At 51.6% G+C, this 10,753-nt stretch overlaps 1 protein-coding gene across 1 annotated transcript in view; it reads right to left on the bottom strand.

Moving 5' to 3' along the window:
* Positions 1-1,129, bottom strand: part of LOC111819148 (paraneoplastic antigen Ma6F-like) — a 15,903-nt gene extending 14,774 nt beyond the window's left edge. The window contains exons 1-2 of the mRNA XM_023725024.1: positions 773-1,129; positions 220-322 (exon numbers count right to left, since the gene is read on the bottom strand). Of these exons, the coding sequence (XP_023580792.1) occupies positions 220-322; positions 773-1,129 (460 nt within the window). The remainder of the gene's footprint in view (positions 1-219; positions 323-772) is intronic.
* Between the last annotated feature and the right edge of the window lie 9,624 nt (positions 1,130-10,753).

Genomic DNA, 10,753 nt, shown 5'->3' with positions numbered 1-10,753 from the left:
CACCTGCAATTCCTGCATCACCTGCAGCTCCTACCTCACCAGCATCTCCTGCCTCTCCTGGGGGTCCTGCATCACCTGCGGCTCCTGCATCACGTCCAGCTTCTGCCACATCCTCATCGTCTGCCTCATCTGCAGCTCCTGCCTCACCTGCAGCTTCTTCCACATCCTCATATCCTGCCTCACCTGCAGCTTCTGCCACATTCTCAGCTTCTGCCTCACCTGGGGCTCCTGCCTCGTCTGGGGCTCCTGCCTCACCTGCAGCTACTGCCTCACCTGCAGCTCCTGCCTCACCTGCAATTCCTGCATCACCTGCAGCTCCTACCTCACCAGCATCTCCTGCCTCTCCTGGGGGTCCTGCATCACCTGCAGCTCCAACATCACGTGCAGCTTCCGCCACATCCTCAACTTCTGCTTCACCTGGGCCTCCTAGCTCACCAGGGACTCCTGCCTCACCTGCAGCTTCTGCCACATTCTCAGCTCCTGCCTCATCTACGGCTTCTGCCTCACCTGAGGCTTCTGCCTCACCTGCAGCTTCTGCCACATTGTCCACTCCTGCCTCGCCTGCAGCTCCTGCCACATTGTCCACTCCTGCCTCACCCAAAGCTCCTGCGACACCTACAGCTTCTGCCACATTCTCAACTCCTGCCTCACCTGCAACTCCTGCCACATTCTCAACTCCTGCCTCACCTGCAGTTCCTGCCACTGTGTCCACTCCTACCTCACCTGCAGCTCCTGCCTCACCTGCATCTCCTGCCACATTCTCCACTCCTGCCTCACCTGCCCCACCAGCCACTTCTTGCTCCTGGGGCTGTACAGGGAAAGTGAGTCTCTCCTGTAGCTCGACATCAGGAACCTGGGGCAGGCAGATCACCCTCCAGGGCCCCCCTTTGCCTGGTATCTGTTGCGGGATCAAGCTTCGGTTTAAGTAGTCAGCGAATTCGACCAAGGCGACCTTGGTCCCCAGTTCCTTTCTGAAGACTTTGCCCAGCACGCGGTACCTGCCCAGGGGCATTAAGGCAGCCCGCACAGCCTCCTGGAACTCGTCCTCCTCGCAGTCTTCTGGGATGCCCAGAAGGAGCAGCGAGCGCTGTGCATTCACACCCATCCACCTGCACCAGTCCTGCAGCATTGCCAGCGCCATGGTTGTGGACCTGGGAGGCAACCGGATGAGGGGTGAGTCCCAGTCACCCTGGCCTGTGGATGCAGAGAGTGGGACGTGGGTGTCACGCCACAGAAGCACCACCAGGGTCCTGTCGCCCACCCTCCACAGATGTACCAAGACCCTGCTCCCCCACTGCTGCAGCCTGGGGCCTCACCCCCTCCGAAAACTGCAGCCCAAGCTCCGCACACCCAGGGCGGCTAGGAGCCCTGGACGGAATCCTCCTCCACTGCTACCGCACTCCCTGCATTGACCTCAGCAGTCTGAGCCTCTCCCCCCTCCACCATTGCCTGCAGCCCCCGTGCTTCCCTCATCCTCACTCTCCCAGCCCAGCGCCCCTCCCCTCCATCCCCTGGCAGCCCGTAGCCCTCCCCACCAGGCCATTGGTGGGCTAGGAGACCCGTTCCCATGGCCCACCGAGATACCTACAACCGGGAGTCCCTGCGCTGCACCCCCTGCATCCGAGTTCCCCTGCTCAGCCCCCGAGCCCCCCTAACCTACCCCTCCCTGTAGCCAAGAGCCCGTCCCTCCCGTCCCCCCAATGCTAGACTGTGAGTCCCCTCCACGCCCTACTCCAACCCGCAACCTAAAGTGCCCCACCTGTGCCCCTCAACACCCAGAGCCGGAAGTCTTCCCCCTCCCGCCCTCACCTGCCCCCCTGCAGCCGGGACCCCTCCCTGCCTTCCCCGACAGCACCCTACTTGGACCCTCATCACCGGGGACCCGTCTCCGCCAGGCCGCGAGCCTCCCCGGCCCCCACGCCGCCTCGCGCTCTACGCCGCCTCCGGCCGCCGGTCTCCTCACCCGCCACCCGGCGACGACCCGGCCCCACGCAGGGCTCCGTCATGCTGGGCTCCGCCACAGAAAAGGCCCGGCCCCGCTCACCTCCTGCCACTCGGCGTGCGCTCCCACGACCCCGGGGAAATGCCGCCTCAGCCTGCGGAGCCGCCGGATTCCCCCTCAGAAGACGGGAAAAAGGCGCCTCCGCCGCGTGGCTCCCAGCACCCCCTTCGCCAAGGCCACGTGCTCTTCCCGGCTTTCCCAGAAGCCCCCGGGGCAGCGGCAGCCGGGCCGGCCTCGCGTCGCTGCGCGGGGTGAATGGCTGCGGCAGGAGAGCGCGGGAGGAGCCGTCGGTGTTGCGTGGTCAGGGCTTGCTGGGCAAGGCTGGCAGCCCGCAGACGCAGCAGGCGCACCCACTGGCCTGCCACCGACAAAACGGCCTGGGGAGGGGGAGAAAAGGGAAGCTGGCAGAGCGAAAGCTCTGATCAGTGGTGCTGGGACCGCCAGGCGCTGGGCCCCCAGACCGGGTCCCCAGTGGCACTCGCATTCGCAAGCCTGCCTCATCCCTCCTGGAACCTGCACAACAGACCCGGGCTGGCTGTTCCCAACCCAGGAGCCTCATCGCAGCTCCTTCCACTGCAAAGCCAGCCCTCACCACCTAGGACACCATTGCATTCGAAAGAGCATGGGCTTCAGGGCCACCTACCAGCTGGGTGGCCTTGCACAAGCCACTGAACATCTCTGTCCCTCATCTGTAACTGGGTAATGAGAACACTGTTGTGGCAGGAAAGTAGTGCAGCTCCACCTTCCACTGGGCGCACAGGTGGCCTTCAGTGAAGGGCCACAAGGGCTCAGGAATACAAAGGGGTGGCAGGCCAATGTGGTGTGGGGTATTGGAGACTGGTTGTGGGGGCCAGCTCAGCAGTCCGGAGTTTGAGACCTGAAGAGAAATGGCCGTGGGGGCAACATTGGAACTGTTTTTCCCGAGGAACACAGGGATTGGCCCAGGTGACAGGGTGTGACTCTGTGTCTGCCGCTGCCCCACTGGCTGGCAGATTTGGGACCGTCCCAAGAGTAGACCCTTGGCGCACCCATCAGCACTGCTGCACAGGCACCCCTGACAGTGGCAATGGTGAGGAGCTGCCCTCACCTAGCTTCTTTGGGCACAAACCTGGGCAGTGGGGGGCAGGAGCAGCAAAGAAATAACACATCTGCTGTTTCAGGCTGTGAGTGGGTGAGGGACTCATTCATGAACTCCGATGGTAGATGGATTTTTAAAAGGCCCCCAAGTCTCCACTGCCCCTGATATGACTGCAGTATAACTGCTAAGCTCCCTCCGTCAAGAGGTAGAGTCTGTGTCCCACCGCTGGCATCTAGGCTGCTCAAGTGACGTGCTTTGGCCAGTAGGATGTGGCTGAAGTGATGGGGCTGGGGGCGATTGCTGCTGATCACGGGCCACATTTTCCTGGTGCCTCTCATGTTTTGTAATTTCGTTATTGTACGCCAGACTTTGTGTTTAAAGGAACCAGAGGGATTGGAGTAAATACTTTCCCCCAGAGAGGGGTATCTTTTCCTCCGTCAGGCACTGTAACTTCCCCGAGGTCTGTAACTTCAGTCCACTCAGGAGTTGAGCTGGATTGTGGCTTGGGTGCAGCTTTAGTTAGCGTCACTTTAGTTAGTATCTGATTTTAAATGCCTTGAGGGCGTGATCTGGTCAGTGTGTATTCCAGAATGCTCCCTCTAGTTGCTAGAGTCAAGCAGCACTTTGGGGTCTAAAGCACCACAAGACTAAAGATCTCTCTCTCTCTCTCTCTCCAGCATAGCTCCAAGCTGGCCATATCACTTATCCCACTTGTCTTAGTTATCTACTGCTGCTATAACAGAAATACCACAAATGGGTGGCTTTCACAAGCAGAAATTTATTTTCTCACAGTTTAGGAGGCTAGAAGTCTGAATTTAGGGTGCCAGCTCAAGGGGAAGGCTTTCTGTCTGTCAGCTGTGGAGGAAGGTCCTTGCCTCTTTGAGCTTCTGCTGCTGGGTGATCTTCTTGTGGCTTGGCATCTCTGTTCCCCCATCTCTGCTACTCATTTGCTTGTTTAACCTTGTATATCTCAAAAGAGATTGACTTAAAACATACCCTGTAGTAATCCTGATCTTGTTAACGTAACAATGACTACCCACTCCCAAATGGGATTATAACCACAGGCATAGAGGTTAGGATTTACAACACGTATTTTTGGGGGACACAATTCAATAAATAACATTCCACCCTTGGGCCCCCCAAAATTCATGTCCTTGCCACATGCAAAGCACATTCACCCCATCACATCATCCCAAAAGTCTTAAATCAACTCCAAGTCCCAAATTTCATCTGAGTCACCTAAACCAAATATGGGTGGGACCTTAGGCGTATTCCATCCTGGGACAACACTCCTCTTCATCTGTGGACCTGTGAAACCTAGAATACAAGTTATCTGTTTCCAAAGTACAATGGTGGGACAGGCACAAGGTGGACGTTTCCATTACAAATGGGAGAAAATGGAGGGAAAGAAGGGATAAAGGGCACCAAGCAAGTCTAAAACCCGGCAGAACAATTTACATTAGCTCTCAAGGCTTGGAAATAATCGTCTGTTCTCTGAGACCATCTGGGCAAGGGCCCGGCCCTCCAGACTCTGGATGTTGGCCACACCCTCTGGATTCTGGGTAGAGGCCCCTTGGCCCTGGGCTTCAGCTCCTCCTTCCAGGTCCACACGGACAGCAACCCTGCTCCCTTGGCTTTGGGTGGCCCCATTCCTATCTAATTGCTATTAGTATGATCCCTCTTCACCAAGGCCACATGGTCTTCCCGGCTTTCCCAGAAGCCCCCGGGGCAGTGGAGGCAGGCCAACCTTGCGTCTCTGTGCCGGGTGTGGCAGGAGAGCACGTGAGGAGACGTCAGTGTTGTCATGGCACCAGGACCTGCGTGGTAAGGGCTTGCCAGGGTAAGGCTGGCAGCCTGCAGAAGCAACAGGTGCACCCATTGGCCTGCCACCAACAAAATGGCCTGGCAACAAGGAGAGGGTGAAGGGAGGCTTGGGGAAATAAGTTGGTGGAAGGAGAGCTCATTGTAGCATGGGTGTGGGGGGATGGGGCTTTGAGAGCCAGGAGTCAGGGGGCAGAGGACCCTAGACAAGGCCCAGGGCACTCTGCATTTACACCTTGTCCACATCAAGCCTGGAACCTGCACAAGGGACCCAGGCTGACTGTTCCCCACCCAGGAGCTTCATCACAACTCCTTCCACTGCAAAGCCAGCCCTCACCACCTAGGACGCCATTGCCTTGGAAAGAGTGGGGGTTTTGAACCTGGCAAAGTAGGGTCGCCTACCAGCTGCATGGCCTTGCACATATCACTGAACATCTCTGCCCCTCATCTGTAAGCAGGCAATGAGAACACATTCCTTTTTATATGGTGTTGGATTTGATTTGCTAATAGCATTTTTGCTATTCTGTTCGTGTGGGATATTTTTCTGTAATTTTCTCTTTTGTATATATAATTTATCCATCAGCTTTTAGTACCAGGTTTATCCTGATCTCATAAAAGGAGTTGACAATTGTTCCCTCCTCCTCTATTTTCTGAAAGTGTTCGAGGAAGACTGGTGATTTTTCATCCTTAAATATTTGCTAGAATTCACCCATGAAATCATCTGAGCCTGGAGGTTTTTGTTGTTGTACTGTTTTGTTGGTTGTTTTTCAGGAAAGTTTTTTGATAATAAATATTTCTCTATAAGACATAGGGAGACTTAAATTTTCTGATCTGGTGTCAATTCTGGTAAATTGCTTTTTTTCCAAGGCATTTGACAATTTTATGTAAGTAGTTGAAATTATTGGCATATAGTTGCTCATAATATTCTCTCGTTATCTTGTTAATTTCTGTATGATCGGTAGTAATATCCCCTCTTTCATTCCTGAGACAAGTGGTTAGAGTTCTTTCTCTTTTTTCTTGATTAGTCTTGCTAGGGATTTATTAATTTTGTTTTCTACATCTTTACTGATTTTTTGTCTAGTTGTATCAATTGCTGATGATGAAAATCTCCAACTGTAATTGTGGAATTGTCTATTTCCTCCTTTATTCTGTCAATTTTTGTTTCATATCTTTTGAAGCTCTGTTATTTGCTGCATAAACATTTCTGAATTCTATGTGTTCCTGATTAACTGATGCATATCATTATAAAATGTCCCTTTGATCTTAAGTAATATTCTTTGTTTTTAACTCTACTTTGTCTGGCATTAGTATGGACAGTCCCACTTTTTATGCTTACTCTTTGCCTGGCGTATCAGTTTGCATCCTCTTATTATTAACCTGCGTGTGTCTTTACATTTGAATCACATCTCTGGTAGACAGTAAAAGCCTTGCTTTTTTATGCATTTATAATCTCTACCTTTTAATTGGAGTGTTTAGTTCGTTTACATTGAATATAATTTTTGATATGGTTGGATTTAAGTCCGTCCTTTTACTATCTGTCCCATCTGTTTTGTTCCTCTGTTCCCCCTTTCCTGCCTGGGCTAAAACAGTATTTTTTAGAATTCCATTTTAATTTACCGATTGCCTTTTTAGGTATACCTCTTTGCATTGTTTTTAGTTTTCTCTAGAGATTACATAAATATCCTTAACTTTTAACTTGGCGTTGTCTACTTGGAGTTAATATTGTACCACTTCACATAAATATAAGAACCTTACCACCATATAGATTTATTCCCCTTCCACCTTATCCTTATGCTATAGTTGTCATATGTATTACTTCTCCATAACATTATAAATTCTATAATACACTGTTATTTTTAATTAAAGTCCTAAGTATTATACAGAAATTAAGAGCAAATTATTTTATATTCACACACATATTTACCATTTCTGATGTTCTTCGTTCCTACCCAAAGATCAAAGTTTCTCTCTAGTATTATTTTTATTCAGATTGAAGGACTTACTTTAGCATTCCTTTTAGTGCATTTCTGGTGATGAATTCTCTTAGCTTTAATGTATCTCCAAATGTCCTTATTTCACCTTCACTCTTAAAGGATACTTTCCCTAGATATAGACTTCTGGGTTGAAAGATCGTTTGTCATTCAGCACTTTAAAGACTTTGTTTATTCCATTGTTTCTCATGAGAATTCAGTGGGTTTTCTTATCAGTGTTCGCCTACATGTAGTAGTCCCTTTAATTCTCGCTGATTTAAATATTTTCTCTTTATTCATTGTTTTTAGTAGTTTGATTACAAAGTGCCTAGATGTTGTTTTTCTTCGTATTTATTTTCCTGGGAATTCAGTGACCTCTTTGAAACTGTAAATTATGTCTTTCACCAAATTTTGCAAAATTTCAGCCATTACTTCTGCAAGTAGTTTTTCTTCCCCTTCTCTCTCTCCTCTCTTGGGATTCCAAATACACGAGTGTAAGATATTTTTACGTTGTCCTACAGCTCACAGAGGTTCTGGTCTTTTTATACTCTTTTTTGTTTTATCAGAACAAGTCATTTCTATGGGTCTATCTTCAAGCTTGTGGTTCTTCTGTCATCTGTAATCTGTTATTAAGATTATCTAGTGAATTTTTCAATTCAGATATTGGGTTTTTCAGGTCTAGAATCAACAGTTGGCTCTTTTCAGTAGGTTGTTTTTCCATACTGAAATTTCCTATTTTAAAATTCATTAGGAGCATTTTTATGTCCTTAAGCATATTTATAATAGCTGCTTTGGAAACAGTGTGCACGTTACAGTGACCGGGTCATCTCAGGGCCTGTTTCGCTAGAAAGCCTTTTCTCTTGACTATAAGACACATTTTCTTGTTTCTCCTAGTAATTTACTACTGTATCCTGGACATTGTCAATAATACGTGTAGTGACTCTGGCTTCTTGGTTTCTGTTATGTTCGTCCAAACAGGCTTTGTTGCTGTTGTTTTAGCAGGCAGTTAACTTGCCTAAACTCAGACTCCGAACTCTGTCTCCCCCTTGGCAGGCATCGGCTGAAATTTCTGTTCAGTTCTTTTGCTTAGAGTCTGCCCTGTGCATGCATAAGTGAGGGGCGACCCAGAGATTTGGGCAGGGTTTTTATGCCAAATTTGGGGCCCCCTCTCTGTGGTTCTCTCCTTTCTAGGCTTTCCCCTCTCACTTGGCCCTGAACGCCGCCCTTTGGTTCTCTAGCTGAGTCTTAGCCAACCAGCATGACGCCCTCTGCCACCTGCCCTCACACACCGAAAACGGTACAAACGGGAAACCCACCCAATGCCATTCCCGACTTGCTCATGTTGACTCCCCTGTGATTTCTGCCTCTTTCTTAGTCCCTGGTGCCTTCAGGAAATTTTAAAAAAATATTTTGTCTCGGTTTATACTTGTTATCTACAGGAGGGTTGGTCTAATAAGAGCTCTTTCACCATTACTGACAGCAGAAACTGACTTAAGTTTAGCAAGATCACTTGGGCCCAGACTGGCCCATGGGCCCCTTAACTGGTCTCTTGCCTAAGTATTATCTCCTCTCCAGTCCACCCTGTCACGGCACCTGATGCAGAGTTATCCTAGATGTCTCCGTTATTCATCATCACTGGTGTTACAAATGTGCCCTCAAATTCTCTGATATTCCTTCCTTCAAGAGGTGCAGCTTAACTCCTCTCCCCTTGAGTGGAGGCTAGACTTAGTGAGTCACTTCTAAGAAAGAGAATACGGCAGAATTTGGTGGACAGGAGGACTACTGAGGAGCCACTGGGGTTGTCCTGTGGCCTGGACTGGAGTATTGGCAGGGGTGAAGTGGATTAGGCAAATCTAACAGACCTACAATATGTGTAGACCTCACCAAACAACAGGAATGATAGGGTGTGGTGGATGAGCAAGGGACAAGTCCCCACTTTCTGGCCTTTGCATCTTTGGTTGCATGGGATTCCATTCACTGTGGCTGGAGACTTGGAAAGAGTGCAGTTTTGGATGTGTTGAGTTGGAAGCGTCATGCGAAATCCAAGCGGAGATATCAAGAAGGCAGATGGATACAGGGATCAGGAACTCAGAGGTCTAGGAAAAAGACAGAATCAAGGCATCATGGAAAGGTCTAGGTGGCCCAAGGATGAATCCACTTCTGAAAGGACATGCCTCACTGCCCCTCCACCCCCACCCAAGCCTAACACTGGCCAGGGGGTGAGGGAGCGTGGCTGCATAGTGGGAAGAGCAGCGGAAAGTGAGGGGCAGCCCAGCTGAGCACTGGTCTCTGGCTGCGCCTTTCCCTCCCCAGGACGTCTGGGCATGCCTAGGTGGTCCTTCCTGATGGTGGTGATTCTTTGGTGATTCTCCTGCTGTGGGTCCCTGTGACCTGAAAGGATGCCTGGAGAATGGACACTGATGGCTGCCCCCCACCCACAGCAGCCCTTCCCCCTTCTTTCTTGCTAGGAGGACCCCTTTTTGTTCAGGTGTCTGCCTCAGGGCATAGTACCCCCATCACCAAATCCAGGGGTGGATTCTGATTGCCCCAAGCCTAGTCTGCACATGGCATTCCTAGGACAACTGTTGGTGATCCACAACCCAGATGGCCCAATCCAACTGACAGAAAGGATTGATGTTCTATCCATGGAGGAGGGGTGGGACCAAAGAAGTATGTGGTCCCAAGTGCCATTGATGGACATCTCCCAAGGACAAAGTGGGGCAGCCTGAAGACAGAGCCAAGACTTGAAGGTGGAAGGAGGCTGGTCCTGGATGAAACCCTGGGCAGGTGCAGGAGCCTGACCCCCACCTCCGACTGCCACTGCCTTTTCTAGTTGGGTCTCTGTTCCTTGCAGTGAAAGGCCTCCTTCAGGACACAGTCTGCAGGTGACCACCCCACAGACAGCAAGGGCAGAGGGCACGGGGTGTGCCAACAAGCCTGGTGAACAAATCCAACCTCTCAGACCCTGTCCACCTCCACCACGAGCTGGGAGCTCCCGCCGCCTCAGTCCCTGGGAGTGGGCCCTGGCCAAGGTGATCAAAGGCACCCTCGAGGATGAACTGCGTGAAGGGGGCAGTAAGACTGACCTGGATACCCAGGGTGGCTGAACAAGGGGAGCCACGCTCTTAGGGCACCTGGTCCTCCTGGCTGCTATCTGCAAGGACGTGCCAGATGGACAGTCCATCCCAGGGACTTCTCCCACCTGGGGAGGGATGGTGCCAGCCACACTAAGAGGGTCAGCGGGGGTACAGTGGTGGCTACACTGGGAGGGAAAGTCGAGGGACAGTCCCAGAGTGGTGACTGCACGCCAACAATTCAGGGACCAGAGCCCCAGCTGCTGCCATCAGAGAGACTCCAGCTAGGGCAGCAGGTGGATGGTCCCTGCCTAGCGGTGTTGCCAGGCTGAGCTTCAGGCCTACAGGTTCTAAATGCCAAGGTGGCTGCTCTGAGGCACCCAGGCCTGGGACTATTGCCCCCACAGCCTCAGGGTGTGAGAACTGGCTCCACATCTGACCCAACATCCTCTACCCCATGCCCAGTCAGTACTCTGACCCTTGTAGGTGCAAGAAAGAGCAGCCTAGGGGACGTGAGGCATGGCTCTGTGCAGTCCCTGCACACCCTAGAGCCACTGCCTCTGGGGACTGCAGTTTGCACAGACCCCTCCTGTGCCCACTGCCCACCCCACACACACCACCATCCCGCAGGGGCACCCAGGGTGGAGGTGGGAGTCTGTCCACTCACGGACTCACCTTGCACACTGCCAGGCCTGCGTCGCTGTCTGTGACCCCCAATTTGTGTCCAGGCCCGGGAGGAGATCACTCAAGGCTCTGCACGGCCCCAACACCATCTCCTAGAAGGTCGCAGCCACTGCTTAGCTGGCCC

This window comes from Trichechus manatus, unplaced genomic scaffold, assembly GCF_000243295.1.
Source record: "Trichechus manatus latirostris isolate Lorelei unplaced genomic scaffold, TriManLat1.0 scaffold00279, whole genome shotgun sequence".
Classification (NCBI taxonomy): domain Eukaryota; kingdom Metazoa; phylum Chordata; class Mammalia; order Sirenia; family Trichechidae; genus Trichechus; species Trichechus manatus.
The sequence above is the reverse complement of the archived record's forward strand: the minus strand, read 5'-3'. Positions and strand labels throughout refer to the sequence as shown.